Source organism: Bacillus rossius, chromosome 1, assembly GCF_032445375.1.
Source record: "Bacillus rossius redtenbacheri isolate Brsri chromosome 1, Brsri_v3, whole genome shotgun sequence".
NCBI classification, from domain to species: domain Eukaryota; kingdom Metazoa; phylum Arthropoda; class Insecta; order Phasmatodea; family Bacillidae; genus Bacillus; species Bacillus rossius.
In genome coordinates, this window is record NC_086330.1 from 125,910,983 (window position 1) to 125,932,212 (window position 21,230).

Sequence of the window (21,230 nt, forward strand, 5' to 3'; positions counted from 1 at the left end):
AATAGAAAAGTTATCATTTCGGTGGACAACTGTGCTGCTCACATTTTTGATGTACGGCTTGAGAACATCAAACTGGAATTTCTGCCTCCAAATTGCACATCAGTGTTGCAACCATTAGACCAAGGCATAATAATTCAGAATGCCAAAGTCCACTTTCGAAAACGTCTTGTTGAGAGGATACTAATCAACATCAAATTGAAGCTGTCCACCAACATCGATGTCCGCCAAGCAATTCAACTGATAACTAGTGGTTGGTGGAATGTGAAGAAAGAAACCATTGTAAACCACGAGACAAGTGAACCAAATTCTAGTGAAGAGAGCATTCCTGCAGAACTTTGGCAAGATGCTGCTGAAACTTTGCAGTTTGACATTTTTTTTGAAGAGTATGTGTCCGTTGACAATGAAGTTTAAACAACACCACATTTGACTGACAGTAAAATAGTTAACCAAGTAACCCAAAAGGAGGCAGCAGACAGTGAATCTTCTGATGATGAAAATGAAGAAGAGCCAATCACCTCAAAAGAAGCTGTAGTTTCTTTTGAAAAGTTGTCGAAGTTTATTTACAAAACTGAAAGTGTACCAAATAATGTGTTGCAATCATTACATATTATGGAACAATTTTTACAGCAAACTTTTATAAGTACGAACAGACAGACAAAAATTTTTCAATTTTTTGACCAGTCAAAGTCTGTGTCTGAAAAATTATTTAAATTCACAGGTTTTATTATTTCATTCAGTGTGAATGTTGATTATTTAGGTACTCATTTCTTATTTATTACACTAGCAATTTTTTTTTAAATTAGTGATTAGATATTTCATTATACATATTTGCAAGATAATATGAATGCAGCTTATGTACAGAATGCTGGTTAAAAAAATGTTGTATCATACATATTATATTCTTTTACAGAGATTGAAATTATTTAATGTATTTCTCAAAAAAACACTAACCCTGTAGCATAATGCACCTCAAATAATTGATGATTATAGGGCAGGTACATACATACAGTAGAACCCTGTTATAATGAATCTGAAGGGAGTAGTTTATATGTTCACTATAGAGGGGAAACTTTATGTCTGGGAAAACTTTTATATTGGCAATACATACTCAAAAGCATAATCTTAACTACACATAGGCCTAAGCCAAGAAAAGAACGAATGAAAATACTCAAAGCAACAGTTTTATGAGCAAATGCAGATATTATTTTTAATACACTACACATGTACAAACTTTCTATTAATGGTTCTTCGACATCGGCGTATTTTCCTTTTTTCAGGCGTTTAATACTCTGTGACGTATTCGCAGCTTGAGAAAGAAGATTGTTCAGCTTGTTTAATATTGTATTTAATGTGGATGTTGCAATTCCCAGTTCCTTTGATATTAACACGTGCGGGACAGTAGGGTTGGAGTCTACCTTTTTAATAATGTCCACTTTATCTCGCACAGATAATGCCTTACGTTTTTTAACGCGTTTTTCACCCTTTTTTATGTACGTATTTCTTACTGAAGCACATTTGCAGTTAAATAACACGAAATTCTTTTTACCGTCAAAAGTAAATAAACGGAAAATAACGAGTCTGGCGCATCAAAGATCACTACGTATCATTTAGTATCGCAGTTGCTAAAGCTGGAACGAAAATTTCTTACTTTCTATGGAAAAATTTAGTCCACTGAGTTCTATCTAGTGGTAGTCTTAAAAACCTTACTTGATCAAAATGTCCGAAATGTGAATGATAAAAATGAGACGTAAAAATATTGAATTTGCTGCTATAATGTACATACGTATTTGTGTGGCGGTAATTTATGTTTAATTTTGATAACTTATTAAATGTACACGCGTTCGCCCATTCTTTAACTATGCAGGGAAAACTATTTTTTATTTTCACCAAACTGAGCACCATTTCTGACTACACGTAGCCTACCGAGGCCACTCGATTACGACTTGTTTATATTATGAACAGTGGACAATGGAGTAGCATATTGGGGAGAAAAACAATGTGATCCAGAATAGACGTTTTGTGAAAATACTTGTAATTATATGAAAATATTTGAGATAAATGTGCATTATCTCGGCAAAATTTGTTCGTGGTACACGGGAAAACGTATCAACATTGACAAAAGTTGTGCGCTATATCCAATAAATTAATACATAACCTCACATCATTTTGCCGGGACCGAGACGGAAATTTACTATAAACAGGAATTCATTATAGGCGGGTTCACTATAAACGGGTTCTACTGTAGTTCCATTTTGTTTTGCCATTGCATTCTGTAGTATGGGAATAGTATATGTACGTTGGGATATTTCAGTTTAAAGAAATTTCAGTATAAAGAACAAAATCTATTGCTTTATAAGACTTTGTTATAATGAGATTTTACTGTACTAGTGATTTAAATCAGTTTGAAAATTTTTTTTGCAGTTAACACAAAGACTGCTAAAACAGTGACAAGAAAAGAAGTGGCGTGACTAATAAAAAGGCAACGTGCCGTGTCTCTTGTCTCTCGTTCCACTACTTTCGCCTAGCAGCGGAGAAGGGGGAAGAGGATTAGCCGTGGGCGAGATTGTGGTGACTCTCATGCGCTCTCTCTCTCTCTCTCTCTCTCTCTCTAATTGCTCTCTCTCTCTCTCTCTAATTGCTCTCTCTCTCTCTCACTCTCTCTAATGGCTCTCTCTCTCTCTCTCTCTAATGGCTCTCTCTCTCTAATGGCTCTCTCTCTCTCTCTCTCTCTCTAATGGCTCTCTCTCTCTCTCTCTAATGGCTCTCTCTCTCTCTCTCTAATGGCTCTCTCTCTCTCTCTAATGGCTTTCTCTCTCTCTAATGGCTCTCTCTCTCTCTAATGGCTCTCTCTCTCTCTCTATAATGGCTCTCTCTCTCTAATGGCGCTCTCTCTCTCTCTAATGGCTCTCTCTCTCTCTCTCTAATGGCTCTCTCTCTCTCTAATGGCTCTCTCTCTCTAATGGCTCTCTCTCTCTCTCTCTAATGGCTCTCTCTCTCTCTAATGGCTCTCTCTCTCTAATGGCTCTCTCTCTCTAATGGCTCTCTCTCTCTAATGGCTCTCACGCTCTCTAATGGCTCTCTCTCTCTAATGGTTCTCTCTCTCTCTAATGGCTCTCTCTCTCTCTAATGGCTCTCTCTCTCTCTAATGGCTCTCTCGCTCTCTCTCTCTCTCTCTCTAATGGCTCTCACTTGAGGCAATGGCTAATTCCCCTCCTTTTCCTCATCCTGTTATTCCCCAGCATTGTCCTCTCTCTCTCAATGTCTCTTTCTCTCTCTACCCTAAGTTGATGGTTGACATTTAACAACGGGGCTTGAAAAGGCACATCTGGGAGGGAGTGAAGGAATTTTTCAGCAGCACCTAAAGGCTCACAAAAAAAAGGGGGGAGGGGGAAAAGAGGAAAATGCCTCAGAGCTGCCACGTTTATGATGAGACTGGCCACAAATATGACCTCACCAGAAAGTATAAACTGATAACGATCACCGCTGCGCATATAGCACCGTAGAGTATTATCTCAGCCAAGGTTCTCCCCTAGTAGCTAGCTGCTGCGCTGGCTTTCGACTATAGGGGGATATATAAAAATAAACAGCCAACACAGAATGGGAAGCCTCCGCCCCTCCATTCACGCTGCCTTCTTCAAATACTTCTTTTATTTTCCTTTCTCCGCTTCACTTACATCCCATCCTTCATGTAGCGACCGTGGCCACAGTGCTATCTTAGCTGTGTTTCGTTGCTTCCTCATGCGTCACACCAATTCATTCCCGATTAAAACTAAAAACATTGCAGATACAAAAAAATCATACAGACCTTTTCAATTTGTAATTTAATTTGCCACAACGTTTGTTCAATGCGTTTTTCACTAAAGTGCACCGTTTTCGTTTAACGGTGTGAAAATAAGACATTTTTAATAGGTTTAGGAATCTTAACTTTGACTTCAATTTTCTATGTTCAGTTATTACGAGTATTTGTAATTAAGAGGATTTTTCCCGCCATTGTCAGCTCTCGTAGTAACGAGGTTCCACTGTACAAGAGATGAAAAGCAAAAATTAACACTTGGAACAAAACTGTAAAACATAAAATGTTTACACCAAATTTCTGCAGTTTGTGTGTTTCAGTACTAGAGCTGTAGCAAACCGTATGTATTCGGTACTGAGTAACGGGTGCGCCATCTAGTAACGAGTAACGAAACGTTACACACAGCTGTATTTCGTTACTCACATTTTTCGTATGTTTTACGCATGCGCGCACATATTCGATGAATTTACGTTACAAAGAACGATGTTTGTTTCTTAAGTAAAGTATAATTTGGAAATTCGTTGTCCAAGTTTTTTTTACTGTTTATTAAAGGTATTGTGTGTGTAGACAAAGTTTGAGAATGGAACAAAAACAACTTAATAAAGTATTCTTTACAAATTAGAAATATGTATGTTTTTGTTTTTTATTATCAGGTATTTTCCACGTTTTTTTTTGTTACCTTAAAAGAGATAATATAATAAAGCCGCTCTAATAAGATTTAATTGTTTCTTGGTTAACAAAAACGGTTAATTATCAATAATTGTTAATTGTTTATATTCTATTTATTATTATTAATTCGACGTCATACTGTACATGTACGCGATACTCTATTCGTTGCTGCAACATAACATAGCATGTTATGCGGTATCAGAAGTAACGAGTAATGTAACGATACGATAGTAACGAGTACTAATTGTTATAGTAACGAATACATACGGGTACGCTTTTTTTCGTTACTTTTACACCTCTATTCAGTACTTATTTTCACACTGCTTCTGCCTTATTTTAACACTGCTTATGATCACATTTATTAACTTTTTTTATGGAAACCCTACTCATAGTTCAACAGTTAGTACCTACTTTTTTTCTTTAGATTTACCTTTTAAAATGCAAGTAGATGTCAAGTTGTTTGTCATAGCAAGTTTACAAAACTGTATATTGTTTTCAAGTTCAAAAAATTATTGCTCCATCTTTAAAAAATGAAATAAGCAGAAATTATTGAAAAGATGTGAAAAAAAGATTGAAGTATTAAATATGCTTCTTTCCCAGGTTTTAAAACAATATCTTCATTACTATCGGCACACATTACATGAAACTCTGAAGAAAGGTCAAAACTATACATGCTCAGTCAGCACTATGTACATGTAACACAAATTTCTTTTAACTAATTTGAAGAAACAGTGAGTTACTATTTTCATTGCAGGTGCCCAATACAGCCCACCATCTGATACCTGGTAGTTGATGTGACCCTGTTGGCCGGTCGAGTTGAAAGGCGGGGGTGAAAGGGCTCCAGCTGCACCACCAGGATGACCAATGGGAGATGGCCCTGACATGATAGCTTGCTGCTGTGGCTTTACCTGCAACATGACAAAGGCATTCCAGAATACTCCCAGTGACTAATTGTGTGCCTTCTCATTAAACTGCCTATTTCAACCGAAGAAAATTCTTCATTCTATTGGAAACAGTTACATATTAAAAGTTACATTTTTTGAACTGGAAGCCTCCCAAATATTAGAATTTATTAAAGTAAAACCAGGAAAATAATTAGTGAAAAGTCTTTCTTAAAATTTTACTGTAGCTCACATGATTGATGGATGCATGGAAATAAATCACGTCAACACGAAAGCTAATTTGGAGGTATTGCTGGAGGATGTTTTCAGATTCAGATCCTTTTTGCCGTTTATTTTTCTTGTAGAGAATCAACAAAGGAAAAAGTGAATGATTATACTTAGCAGTAATAATATCATACTTAAGTAGGGACCCAAGAAAACTGTAAATAAAACTTACCAAAATCAGTGATAAAATACGGCAAAAGTTGAGCAAAATATCAGTACCAAAATATAGAAGTGGTGCAGTGCCAGTGTAAATAATTTATGTAAGTAATAAAATTTAGTACCAAAAGTTAATTTTTCTCTACCTTTCATATACATTTTTTATTCTTTATCATATACATTTAAAATAAGGAATTTCTTTTTTTATTCTCGAGGAAAGCCTTATAACAATGAAAAATGTGTCCAAACACAACACAAAAATGCAAGTTTTATTATGAAATTAAGTAGCACTTAACCAAAACTTAAATTTAAAAAAAAAAATGAATTTTTCAATGTATTATTTTTCTATATGCCTACATTTATTTTAAATGATCATCCCTGTCTGCCAGTGAAAAGATGGACAAAAAAAGGGTCAGAATCTTGGCACAAAAACTATTTTGTTAACATTCCCCACCACTTCCTGCTGGCTGGCGTAATCTTTCCATCTAGGCTAGCTTGACCAAGGGGTGAAGGAAGGGAAGGGGAGACTGCCGTTTGTGGGTGCTGCCTGCAATTTTCAAAGATTTATGAACTATTTCTTGTCACATGGGACTTCAAGTGCAAATAAAAGACATGTACATGTTAATCACCGGCAATAAAACACAGAGTTTTACTAGGAAAAGGATTAGCTATTATGGTTTCTGCGGTAGTGGTACCTGGATTATATTTACGGTTGTAAGTGGCCAGTTAATTTGCTGAGAAACGGTGGAACTGAGAACCGAGAACCAGGACCGACTCATTACGGTTATAACGGTTCGTTATATGAAATAAAAAGATTTTCTTTCTTTTTCATTTGAGAGTTTTATTGTCCCAAAGACGAAAGAACTGAATCCAATCACTTTCAATATTTTTGCTCACTCATTCAAGACGTGTATCCGCCTGTCTAGAAATTCTCGCAGTTCGGGCGATGAAAATTAAAGAAAACAAACGTAGCATAAGTCCTTCAGTAACATCTTACTGTAAGTATACGAGATCAGTGCAGCCTCAAACAGGGCCAAACCCAGCCACCGAACGCGCCCTCCCGGTGCAGCGATCGACAGACGACTGAATAAGCCATGGCACTGGTTTTTCCACGCAGGGAGGGTAGTCATATAACCTCAACGATCAATCACACACACGCTTTATTCACACTACAAATTACAAGCCAATCAAAACACAAAACATATACTCTGAAAACCATTTTCATACATAGAAACAGGGGATTCATTTTTTCCTTCTCCCTCTAACACCGTGGGAGAGTATTTCTCCTCCAGTTCCCACGCAGTGACGAGATATCGTTACTGTCTATCTCTTACTGGGAAATCACTGTTTCGTTCTCACTTGCACTTACAGGCCTCTTATGCCTCTCTCTTTCTACACATCACCCCAGACACAGTCCCTTGATCTTAAAACATTAGGTAACAGCAATTAAAATACAAATTACTTGACAAAATTAAACTGATTTAGAAAACACCTGAAAAAGTAGGCCAAACCAGGCAAAAATCTAGTACAGCGACTTATGTGTGAATAATTTCATAAAAAATAGTAATGATTTTAAATGTTTGTTAAAATACAAGGTATCCTCTTAAAACACACAGCAAGTGAAAATATCAACCCTTAAATACAGTAGAACCCTGTTATAACGAATCTGAAGGGAGTAGTTTATATGTTCACTATAGAGGGGAAACTTTATATCTGGGAAAACTTTTATATTGGCAATAATTACTCAAAAGCAAAATCTTAACTACACATAGGCCTAAGCCAAGAAAAGAACGAATGAAAATACTCAAAGCAACAGTTTTATGAGCAAATGCAGATATTATTTTTAATGAACTACACACGTACAAACTTTCTATTACCTAATGGTTCTTGTGGACATCGGCGTATTATCCTTTTTTCAGGCATTTAATACTCTGTGACGTTTTCGCAGCTTGAGAAAGAAGATTGTTCAGCTTGTTTAACATTGTACCTAATGTGGATGTTGCAATTCCCAGTTCCTTTGCTATTAACACGTGCGGGACAGTGGGGTTGGAGTCTACCTTTTAAATAATGTCCAGTTTATGTCGCACAGATAATGCCTTACGTTTTTTACCGCGTTTTTCACCCATTTTTATGTACGTATTTTTTTATGAAGCACATTTGCAGCTTAATAACACGAAATTCTTTTTACTGTCAAAAGTAAATAAACGAAAAATAACGAGTCTGACGCATCAAAGATCACTACGTATCATTTAGTATCGCAGTTTCTAAAGCTGGAACGAAATTTTCTCACTCTATGGAGTCCACAGAGTTCTATCTAGTGGTAGACTTACGAACTATGCTCGATCAAAATGTCGGAAACGTGAACAATAAAAATGAGACGTAAAAATATTGAATTTTCTGCTAGAATGTACCTACGTATTTGTGTGGCGGTAATTTATGATTAATTTTGATAACATATTTAATGTACACGCGTTCGCCCATTTTTTAACTATGCAGGGAAAATTATTTTTTATTTTCACGAAACTGATCACCATTTTTGGCTACACGTAGCCTACCGAGGCCACTCGAATACGACTTGTTTATAATATGAACAGTGGACAATCGAGTAGCGTATTGCGGAGAGAAACTTCAATATGATCCAGAATAGACGTTTTGCGAAAAAACTTGTAATTATATGAAAATATTTGAGATAAATGTGCATTATGTCGGCAAAATTTGTTCGTGGTACACGGGAAAACGTATCAACATTGACAAAAGTTGTGCGCTATATCCAATAAATTAATACATAACCTCACATTATTTTGCCGGGACCGAGACGGAAATTCACAATAAACGGGAATTCATTATAGGCGGGTTCACTATAAACGGGTTCTACTGTACATAAAACAGTAAAAATATTCTTAGCAAGACTTTTTAAGAAATATTTACATGCATAAAAATAGTTCAAAAGAAAAATATTTAGCTAGGAGGGCAGGGGTCTTGCAACGTTACACAGTCATTACTAGTAACAAAAGATGGATTTAACAAATAATAGTAATAGATCTTGAGTCACTCTTAATTTTCTATAAGTTTACTTTTAGTTTAAATAAATATAGATTCTGCTAATGAAAAGAGGGACACAAAAAGGTTTGGTATTTTGGCACAAAGAACTTTGTTAACGTTCCGAAACTTCCTGCTGGCATTATCTTTCCATTTGGGTGGGCTAGCAGTTTGAGCGAGGCAGTGAAGGAAGGAAAGGGGAGACTGCTCTTTGTCGATGTCACCTGTATTTTCGAAGACTTACCAACCATTAACTTGTCAAATACAGTTTAAAGTAAAGTTAAAAAGACGTATTTGTGTTGGTCGCCAGTTTTATACTGTGGCCTTTTACTGGGAGTCTATTGTAGGCGAAATATATAGCTGTTGTTCTTTCTGTGGTAGCTTTCCAACTTTATTGGTTATTTTCTAAAATTTGGCAGAACCAAGAATCGGGACGGACACATCACTATTGGCTAGTTAGCTTGAATGTAGTGTTACCCATATGCAAATTTTCCATTTTGGATCAAAAAATTAACATTCCACTGTTGTGGTTGACTATGTGCTTAAATAATTAACCTATGTTGGTTTTTAATAAATATGTCATTAGTAAAAATAAATTGCTTAATTAGAATAGCTCAGCAATGCGTGCCGTTAAGCTACGTCTGCCGCCTGTTGGGCGGCTACCCAGCCGTGGCAGTCTGCCGCCAGACTGGCGCTCTGCAAGAAGGAAAATCTAAAAATATATCAGCCTGAGCGAGAAAGAGGGGAAGGGTGCTGTGAACTGGTACCATACTCAATAAACAAATTTCTATCTCAACAGGTTTTTGCATGCCTGTGTCCAAATACTGATTTTGAACGAGATTTCCTATACTTTCTACAGCAACTTTTAATCCATGACATGACTGCTGTAAAGGGCAAACATGTTTTTATTGAAGAAACTGACAAACAAATGACAAGGAAATAGCCTTCTTGGGAGGGAGACAGATAAAAAAAATTAATAGATGGGAAGGCAACATGGGTATAAAAAAATTTTCTTTTCTTTTGTATTTTTTGTTAGATAGTGGTAATACAATGGGTAATGGGGGAAAGAAGGGCCATAAAGGTTGATAAGGGGAAAGGCGAAGGACATTAGTGCCTTGTTTCTTAAGGGCAATAAGCTGAGACATGGACCATAAAGACTTCATTTGTATTCAGCTGGACACAGTTTTATGGCGAGACCCATATTCTAGGGCAACCCTTACAATGTTAGATTTTTTGGCACAAAATTAAGGGTGCGACCCTTCTACGAGTAAATACGGTAAATATATTTCCAACTAGTGTAGGCATACACCAAACAACAGTTGTGTTTACAAACTTGTAGGGGTGTGCGAATATTCGTAAATGCGAATAATTGCGAATAGTAACTGACGAACTATTCACATTCGTAAGTCGAATAGCAAAATTTAACATTGCGAATACCGTACTGGCCCAAATATAAGGCGACCTGCAGTTTCAGGAGGCCAAACAAATGTAAAAATAATTTTGGTATAAATTAACGTAAAAATTCAACAGACATATATTTTGAGTTGATAAACCTTTTTGCATTTATGTATAGCACATTTAACTTTCCGTTTCACTTAAGCTACGTATTACTATTTAGTAGTGTGCTAAACGTAACAAAGAAAACAAAGAATGCAGCTTGCCAGAAAAAAACAAGTGGCTAGCTGCCATGGTAAAGCATACGGCCATGAATAACTTCGGTGACGTGACCGCGAATATTTGTCCATATTACTCTCTGACAGAGAGTCTCTATCCTATAAATTTTTAAGAATAAACTATGATAATTGTGTTGTTTGAAAGGTTTTTACATAAATAATGAGTGGATTACTGTGAAATTATTAAAATAGCTTTTGAAGCAATGTATCAAATTTCTGTAAATATGGTGTCTTCGTGCGTGTTCGGCAATGTTCGTTTTACAACAAAGAAATGTTGTAGAAAGACAGTTGGCAGCCGTGAATTTTCAAACATTACATCCGAAATGTTCTTAACATTTTCTGTTTGTAAACATAAACAATCGTTCTGAAAATAGCTGTGATATTTTAGTACAAATATTTCCATTAAAATCAGAAATTAAATTACAGTCAATGTTAACACACGATTGTACACAAAGTACAAATATTAATTGTGTAATAAAAGGTTGCCATTTTGAGATGCTTCAACATTCACATTTTTACTCAAGATCAAAAATTTTAATTTTCACTTTTAAACAATTGTGAATTACGTACTGCAATATTGGGTGGATTTATCGTATTCCCTGTGTGAGGTAACGAAGTTTTGGTTAGTATAAAAAGTCGTGAACATTGTTTAACAATGTTTCTACTGTAGCTTTCAGCTTGGAACTAATGTTTGCTGTGCTGACGTCTTGGGTGCGAAAATAAGGCCACTACCTATTTTCTCATCTCTCATTTATGTAAAAATGGTCGCCTTATATTCGGACCACTACGGTATTTACATGGCTGTTTTTTATTTCTCGTGGTTCCAAGAGCTTCTGTTTTTACCAGTTTCTAATGTAATTTCAAAAGTATTTATACATTCTTACTTACATAACTGCAATGTATTTTTAAAAGGTTCATTTCAAGAAAAAAACTAAACCAAAATCATCCTACATTAAACCAACTTGTTTCAAAAGCCAGTCGGTAAACGTAAACACTAAACCATTTCCAAACAATTATAGTTAGCAGGAATGCCAACGACTACCGTATTTTTGATGAACAGTTGCAATTGTTTACAAAACCGTTAAAATTAACTGTTTCAAATATATTATTCAATGATAACCTTTTTATATACTCATTTTGAGTATTGACGTTAATCACAGAGTTTTTCCGGTCATACATGTTTGAAGTACAATGAAATTAATTTCCCATGCTACTCATGTTTTAATCCAAATTTTTCCATTGTGGTAACCAAAAGGAAAAACAATAGATAACAATTATTAAATATTATTATTAATGAAATAAGAATTCATGTCCTCAATAACTCTTAAAAATACTAAGTGAACTTATTTTTGTGGTTTCATTCACAGAAAATATCTTGTATAAACTAAATATATGAAAACCCGCCATTGTTCAGTGTGGTAACATATTAAAAATATATATATATTACAACTATTCGACTTCGAAACTATTCGCATTCTATTCGAAAATTTTACTATTCGATTCGAAAATATTTGACCATCAAAATCCACTATTCGCACACCCCTACAAACTTGTAATAATACCAACATCAACAAAACAAGTGGTCATTACAGAATGAAAATTTCACAAATAAATTTACAAATCAAAATCAAAGAAACATAACCCCCTAACAACACTTACTCAAAGTGTCAACAACAAAAGCTTCGAAATATTAACCTAAACTATCTGATTCTGACAAACTAGGCCAATATTAAAAATAACCTGTTTAGTTCCAGATAACCACTGACAATCACCTTGCAAACATTGCTGGAGGTGGCAGTGGGGTCGGCCTTGCTGGAAACGTAACTGTTAGAAGGCCCCGTGCTGTATACCACTTCTTGCGAGTTGTCATCCCCTGGGCCATCCACACTCTTTACAAAGGAGGATGGATCCAGGCCCGAATCCACTGGATTGCCAAAACTTGGGGTGAAAGACGACGCTGTGGACACGTTCCCGTCCTCCGTGTGCTCTATGACTGTAGGCATGGCCGGGACACTCTCCCATACCTGAACAGCACAGATTGGCAAATGAAATAGTGAGGTATAACTTTACCTGTCACACGGTCAAACATTCACTGACATTACTTTCCAATAAAGTTGATGAAAAAATGTTTAAAGGGTCATGATGGCATCAAAAACATCACTAGAACAACCATATTTGATATTTGTTTGACAAATGAGATAACTTGAATTTTCATAAAATATTGTCGGTATAAAATAAATAAAAATCTTTCATATGGTAAAGAACACATGTCATACACACACGACACATACAAACACATCTGTGTGTACACAATTCTGTGTGAGTATATATGTCGGTGCGGCTGTATGTGTGACTGTGTCTGTGAATCTGTGTAGCTCTGCACGTCTCCCCCCCCCCCCCCTCTCATTGTGTGTGTGTCTCCGTGTGCATGTCTCTCTCTCTCTCTCTCTCTCTCTCTCTGTTGTGTGTGTGTGTGTGTGTGTGTATGTGTGTGTGTGTGTGTGTGTGTGTGTGCACGTGCGTGCGTGCATGTCTCTCTGTGTGTGTATGTACATATACCTACAGTAGAACCCTGTTATAATGAATCTGAAGGGAGTAGTTTATATGTTCACTATAGAGGGGAAACTTTATATCTGGGAAAACTTTTATATTGGCAATACATAGATACTCAAAAGCAAAATCTTAACTACACATAGGCCTAAGCCAAGAAAAGAACGAATGAAAATAAAATGCTGAAAGCAAATGCAAATATTATTTTTAATGAACTACACATGTACAAACTTTTGTTTGAAATTTCATATGTACTTAAATTTAAATGGAATAAGTACATGTATAGTTCTGAATTAGTTGCATTTACAAATCAAAAATTAATTGTAAGTGTTCACATTTATTGTGTAACATGTTTGTCTTTTTTTTTTGTCACCTATTTTATTCTGTTTGGCAGTTTTCAATGACTGTGAAAACAGAAACTGCTCCGAATTGAAAATACTTTTCCACACATGATCTGGAACATCACTAGCTGCCTTTGGACAATCCCCAAACTATCCAGAGTATTTGCACTTGTTGGTCGTGGTGTTTCTTGCCCTTCTTCATCCTCTTCCTCTTCTGCTTCACTTTGGTTCTTCTTTCCATCACACAGCTCTTTAACAGTCTGCTTGTCACATGCCAAAAGATTATCATCAACTGTCACATAAGCCTGGAAACTGCAAGCAAAATTCAAGTTTTCTTGCAATCTATTCCAAGCAACAGTACGATCACCATCATCTCCATCAGCATCATCATCATCATCCTCATTGTCACCATCAGGTTCACTTACAGACGAAGAAACTATGTGAAAGCCAGCCTTCCTAAAACAATTAGCAATTGTTGCTTGTTCAATGGAATTCCAGCTAGCGACCATGTAGTGCATTGCATCAAGTATTGACAGTTTGTACAGAGAGGAGCCAGGTTTCATCTTTAGAATTACTTTGCATACAAGCCTTTTGTGATATCATTGCTTCAACACTTTAATGATCCCCTAGTCCATTGGATGAACTGATGTTGAGTTTGCTGGAAGAAACTGAACTGTAACATTTCGCAATCCAGGAACTGATGCTGGGTGGGCAGGGCAGTGGTCCATGAACAACAAGATTTTTCTATTCTTGCACCCCATTTTCACATCGAGAGATCGTAAGTACTGTTCAAAATAGCACACGTCATCCAGACTTTCATACTTGCATGGCAAGGCTTCCGTATTTTTGATGCACCTTGGACTCTTATGTTTACCAATGACCAGGAGTGGCAACTTCTCAGAACCATCCATGTTGGCTCCAGCCAAAACAGTTAATCGCTTTTTGCTCCTTTTCCCGACATGGCTGGTTTCTCCTTTAAAAGCAAAAGTCTTGTCTGGGAGTAGATTCTAAAACAAGCAAAATTCATCGACATTAAAAATATCTTTCTGCTCATAGTCTGAAAGTAGGCCTGGTAGTAACTTTTTCCATACATCAACCTCTACCCACCTTACACTTCCTGCCTAACCACTTTGTTTTGTACACAATATTGAACTAGAGCTGGGCGGGATCCCGATTTTTCGGGAAATTTCGGGAATGATTTTTTCCCGAAATTATTCGGGAAAGTAATATTTCCCGAAAATGTATATTGATAATTTTTCTGATAAAATCACTGCGTAACCTATCTTTAGGTGTCTTCGTAACGGAACATAAGTTTTCTGTGATTACAGTAGAACCTCATTTTTACGTACCTGAGATATACGAATTTGCGTAATTAACGTATTTTTTTACTGGCACCGTCATTTTCCCTATAGTTTTAATGCATTATTTTCCCGTTTATTGCAAAGCATTTCCCGCAATTAATGTTGCATTAGCGCTCCATTTTATAGCTAACCGTGACACAAGTTTAGACGGAACAATAAAAGTAAAGCGAATTGTGTAAACTGTATTTAGTTTACTTTACTACGTGCGTTTGTTGCCACGGCAATTTCTCATCTTCGTTTGCCATTGTAAACATTTTTTTTGTGCCACTTGCCAAGGTGTACCATACGGCCATGAGTAAAACGTTTGGTGATGTGAACGTTCAAAGTCTTGTAAATATGGCGTCTTCGTGCTTGTTCGGTGATGTTCGTTTTAACGAATAAGAAATATTGCGGAAATACGTTGGCGACACTGATGTATATTACATCGAAATGTATTTGAACGTTCATAAATTTGGTGTTTAGGACAAACGACGGTGAAAGCAAAGATAGGCGTTGAGAGAAACTGTGGTGAAATGTTATTTCTAAATATTTACATATCATAAAGTTTGTCACCGATGCTGTTCCACACACAAAGCCGAGCGCCAGAGATTCAGGTTCCTTTCTCTCCAGAACAAGATATTCAATGTATTTTACTCCGGTTTTAAACACATTGTGATATTATCTGTGTTGGCGAGTATTTTAGAGTGAAGTTTTTTACATAAGGTGTGTGTGTTTACGTACGTGAATTTCATCATGGAAAGTCGCCACACCAAATTAAAAACTCCTATCTGGTCTTTTTACCAAAAAATGCCAGATAATGTGTCTGCACAGTGTAAACAATGCAAAAAGGTTTTAAAAACCAATTTTGGTAGCACATCTGGGTTGCTTCGACATCTGATGCAACATCCAAATTTGAAAAAAGAACTTGATCAGATAGAAGCAACACGGAAAGGCGGAAATATTGGGGAAAAAACTTTAGAACCAACAAAGAAGCAACTTCGCTTAGACGAAGCTTACAAATGGCCTTCAACACATGAAAGGGCCATTTCACTGACGAACTGTATTGGGGAATGGATAGCTGATGCTATGTTGCCATACAGTACAGTGGAAAATCATAAATTTCAAAAAGTCCTTAAAATAGCTCAACCACTTTATTCAGTGCCATCTCGTAACACTTTTTCAAGAAGAGTAATACCTGAACTGTACAACAAAACAAAGGCAAAAATGTCTGAACATATTGCCAATGCAATAAGTTTACCCAAAATTGCTTCTTTATCATTCACTTGTGATTTGTGGACATCTGCTAGCAACGAAGCATTCATGTCGCTGACATGTCATTTTATTGAAGATTTCGACATGAAGAAGTACTGTTTAGGGTGTTACAGCTTTCCTGGTGGACACACTGGTGAAGCAGTTAGTGAGAAACTAGTTGAGTGCTTCAATGAATGGGACTTAGAAAATGCAGGGGACAAAGTGGACATGTACATTGTGAGTGATAATGGACGAAACCTTAAGTTGGGACTTTCACTATGCAAACTTAAGTTTACGCAGCTGCAGTGCTTTGCACATACACTGCAGCTTGTATTGCAAGATGCTGTTAAAGTAACATGTGAGATCAAAGAGGTACTGAAAAAGTCACGTTCGATTGTTGGACGATACAAACACAGTGCGCGAGCAACTGAACAGTTGCATCGAATTCAAGAAGAACTAGATCTGCCGGTACTAAACTTGATTCAAGACTGTCAGACAAGATGGAATTCAGAGTTTTTAATGCTGAAGAGATTGTTTGACAACAAGATACCTCTTTCTCGTCACTTACCAACACTGAACATGGACAATCTGCAGTTGAGTGAATGGAACCTTATTGACTCTTACATTAATATATTGCAACCATTGTATGATGCTACAACCCAACTTTGTGGTGAACGTTCACCATCAGCATCAATAGTCATTCCGGTCATTTTTTCTCTAAAAAATTGTCTGAAGGCCTACATCAACACCAATGCAAAACAGGGATTGGAAGTTTGCAAATGAGGTACTTCTGGCTCTCCAAGCACGATTTCCATGCTACGATCGAAAAGAGCCATACTATACTGCAATGTTAGTAGACCCGAGGTTTAAGGCTGTTGTAATTCCAACGGAAGAAAAACTTTTGGCACGTAACCACCTGGATAAAAAAGTAAAAGAAATCACACAGGCAACGGCACAACCAGGTATTGTTTAATTTATTTGTAGGCATAGTTATTTTATTTATACAAAAGCCACTATAGCATTGTGTAAGAATGTGGTGTTTCTTTTTCTTTCAGTAACAACTGCAGGTACCAGTGAGTTGGCACAGAGTTCTACTTCTCTCTGGAGTGTTTTTGACGAACTTGCTGAGAGCGAATCAAGTAACCAGATCATGTCATCATAAACTGATTGCTATTTCAGTATGCCTGTTATACAAAGAAGTGATGATCCCCTAAAGTGGTGGAGAGAAAAAGGAAAAGATGCGTTCCCTAACGTGTGTAAAGTTGCAATGCAGTATTTAGGCATCCCTGCAACAGAAACAGCAAGTGAACGTGTGTTTTCTTCTGCTGGGAACATTGTATCCCCCAAGCGTATGTCCCTTTCCTCAGAACATAGAGAGGAACTGGTGTTCATACACGAAAATGGAGGCATTTCATAGTATTGTTTATTTTTCTAAATTTTTATTTTAATACTATGGCTTTTAAAAGTTAAAATGATATGGTTTTGATAGCCCATTTTTGAAATAAATAAATTTGCTTGGATACATATTGCACTTTTAAATAATTCCCGTTCCCATCCCGTTTCCCGAGGGAAATCATAGCTTTCCGCCCAAATTTTTCCCGAACCAAAATTACCTATCCCGTACAGCCCTATATTGAACCTGTTTTTAAAGCGATCAAGCCAGCCATTAGAAGGACGAAAGTCAATGTTGAGTCTCAGTGCGATTTGTCGCGCTTTTTCCCATATAATGAAACCATTCAAAGGTATATTTAGCGCACTTTGTTGTTTGAACCATTCTATTAATGGTTCTTCAACATCAGCGTATTTTCCTTTTTTCAGGCTTTTAATACTCTGTGACGTATTCGCAGCCTGAGAAAGAAGATTGTTCCGCTTGTTTAATATTGTACTCAATGTAGATGTTGCAATTCCCAGTTCCTTTGCTATTAACACGTGCGGGACAGCGGGCTTGGAGTCTACCTTTTCAATAATGTCCAGTTTATTTCGCACAGATAATGCCTTACTTTTTTTACAGCGTGTTTCATCCATTTTAATGTACATATTTCTTATTGAAGCAAATTTGCAGCTTAATAAAATAAAATTCTTTTTACCGTCAAAAGTAAATAAACAAAAAATAACGAGTCTGGCGCATCAAAGATCACTACGTATCATTTAGTATCGCAGTTGCTAAAGCTGGAACGAAAATTTCTCACTTTCTATGGAAAAATTTAGTCCACAAATTCTATCTAGTGGTAGTCTTACGAACCTTACTCTATCAAAATGTCCGAAACTTGAACGATAAAAATGAGACATAAAAATATTGAATTTGCTGCTATAATGTACATACGTATTTGTGTGGCGGTAATTTATGTTTAATTTTGATAACATATTAAATGTACACGCGTTCGCCCATTCTTTAACTATGCAGGGAAAACTATTTTTTATTTTCACCAAACTGATCACCATTTTTGGCTACACGTAGCCTACCGAGACCACTCGAATACGACTTGTTTATAATATGAACAGTGGAAAATCGAGTAGGGTATTGCAGAATAAAACTTCAAGATGAACCCGAATAGACGTTTTGTGAAAAAACTTGTAATTATATGAAAATATTTGAGATAAATGTGCATTATGCCGGCAAAATTTTTTCGTGGTACACGGGAAAACGTATCAACATTGAAAAAAGTTGTGCGCTATATCCAATAAATTAATACACAACCTCACATCATTTTGCCGGGACTGAGACGGAAATTCACAATAAACGGGAAATCATTATAGGTGGGTTCACTATAAACGGGTTCTACTGTGTTTGTTTCTTCCTCCACATCAGTATCACTCTTTCACCAAATTATTTCTCAACTTCTGCTCATTTATCTACACCCATTACTGCTGCACAATCTTCTTGCAGAACCTTTATTAGCGTTCTGTTGCACAGTTTGTCTATTAGGCATGGTGTACAACACTAAAGTTCTAATTACTACAGGAAGTATTTCTATATTCTTTTGAAATGTTAGATGTAAATGTGACAATCACCCATAACAGGTAAATAACAGTAAATCTTCTGAAAAAATATATAAAACATTATTTGGTGCACCTTGGTTTCCATACAATTGAGGTAAATGTTACATATTTAAGAAGGAATTTACTTTGACGCATAGACAAGAAAACAAACACACAAAAAAATACAGATATGGGTGTGTTCCATTTTAGCACTAACTTAGAAAAATCTTTGCTAAAATTTATTCTACTTTCAGAGTTGTACGCAGTTTGACGAAATGGAGCACACCATAATTAAGTCACCATATTCTCTTCAATGTAGAGGCACAGTTATAAAGTGGTCAGAACACTCACCTCCTACCACAGCGACTGGAGTGCAATTCCAGGCAGGGTCAAACTCAGATTTTACGCAAGTGGGAAATGTTTTTATTATTCTTCAATGTATATTGGTCATCTGAAACCCTGAATTATGTTTAAAAAATTGATTTCTCCATTTGTTGATGAAGTAAAATATTTGCTTAAAGAAAGTGTTCCAACTGTAATATATTTAAAAAAAAAGTATATCAATGTAAGAAATTAAATTAACATTGTATAATGGGTGGTCACATCTTTATTACGTTGATGACAGTAGTTAAGAATAAAAATGTTGACATCTATTCTATTAATACAGCATTTTTCCTTAGTCCTCTGTACAGTAATTTGTCAGTAAATAGCAAACTAAAAATAGAAATCAACATGTAGTTTACGCATGGGGCGGGGTCTACATGGACGTAATGGGGCCAACACTCACAGAAGCTGGCTGCCCTACCCGAAGACAGACCTGTCCTGCCGGCCAGCCTGAAGAAAGTGTGAGGTGAGTAGAGGTGAGATGAGGTGGCGTGAGGTGGGGTGAGATGGGGTATGGAGCAGCAACAGAATGGATGGTGGGGGAAACGTAAGTACCCCAAGAAAACCCACATGCCACGTCAAAAGTCAGGTAAATTTCCCACTTGCATAAAATCAGGGTTCGACCACGCTGGGAATCAAACACCTTACACCTTTATGGGAGGCAAGTGTTCTGACCACTCGAACACCACGCCTCTAAAATAGCTAATGATGAGTCTATAATCTTTAAAGATTACAGAACATTATTTAGTTATTTAATAAGTACTCATGCTATTTAAAACTAACATTGTTTTAAACGTCAAGAAATGAACAAAAGGTTCAACTTTTCCTTCTAGCACTGTGATACAAAATTTTTATTTAAATGTAAAATTAAACTAAATCTTTGAATTGGCTCAGTCGAATAACAAACTTTGATACTGTGGCAGGATTATTACCCTTCAAAATTTATCCTCAAATATAAAAGGAAACAAAAATTTTATGGTGATCACGGTCGTAATCAAAATTTACCAACACCTAGTTCAAATAAGAAGAGGAAAAAAACAGAACCTGATGTTATCCTACATATTCAATAAAAACTTATTCGGCAGCTAGCTTAAATGTCCTCAAAAATAACTATAATTTATTTTATTATACATATATTAGTTTTTACATTTTAATCAACTGGTGCTATTAATCCCTCAACAGAGTTAAGAAGAACCCTAAATTTGTTTCTCTGAAACTCGTAATTTCCATTAAAAACATAATTAAAATTCAGCAATTTTTGATCTCCCATTTTAGTCACATCAATGAAATCGACAGCATAAAAAATGAAATCACAAATTACAAAGCACACAATACACACACACACATATATATATATATATATATATATATATATATATATATATATATATCTTAACTCTCTCTTACATACCTCAGTATCTAATTATTTCTCTGTATCTCTACTTATTTCTATTTGTCTCCCTTACTATCTTCCTACACACACTAACACAAAATTCACTATTTTCTGCAGAAAGCAATGATTAATGGATACTATTTTATGCTGTGAGGAAGGAAAAAAGTATAAGGCTAAGGTATGAAATTTTTTACACTATCGTTGCAGTTGTACATAAATTGTGTTGCATAACTTCCGTCATGCTCTCACGTGTTTTTCACAACCACCTGTTCCCCTAGGCCTTAAATTACACACCCAAAAAACTTTGCATGTATATTTATTCACACCCATTTATTAACACGGCCTAGATTCTGCACTCACTTTGTTGCTGTAGGTTTGCTATAACAGTATCCATTATTAGAGAACAAACAATTTGTAGAAGCTTCAAATCAGGCAATTTTAATTTCAATTATTTTAAAATATTTACAATAAATCCTTTTTTAGGCCTCACATATGT

At 36.1% G+C, this 21,230-nt stretch overlaps 1 protein-coding gene across 19 annotated transcripts in view; it reads right to left on the reverse strand.

Annotated features, from left to right (window-relative positions):
* The window catches only part of LOC134544890 (protein PRRC2C), a 355,574-nt gene that overhangs the window by 124,288 nt on the left and 210,056 nt on the right, over positions 1-21,230 (reverse strand). For all 19 annotated transcript variants that reach the window (XM_063388526.1, XM_063388523.1, XM_063388533.1 and 16 more), the window contains 2 exons: positions 12,269-12,520; positions 5,245-5,370 (listed from right to left, as the gene is read on the reverse strand). In XM_063388526.1, the coding sequence (XP_063244596.1) occupies positions 5,245-5,370; positions 12,269-12,520 (378 nt within the window). The remainder of the gene's footprint in view (positions 1-5,244; positions 5,371-12,268; positions 12,521-21,230) is intronic.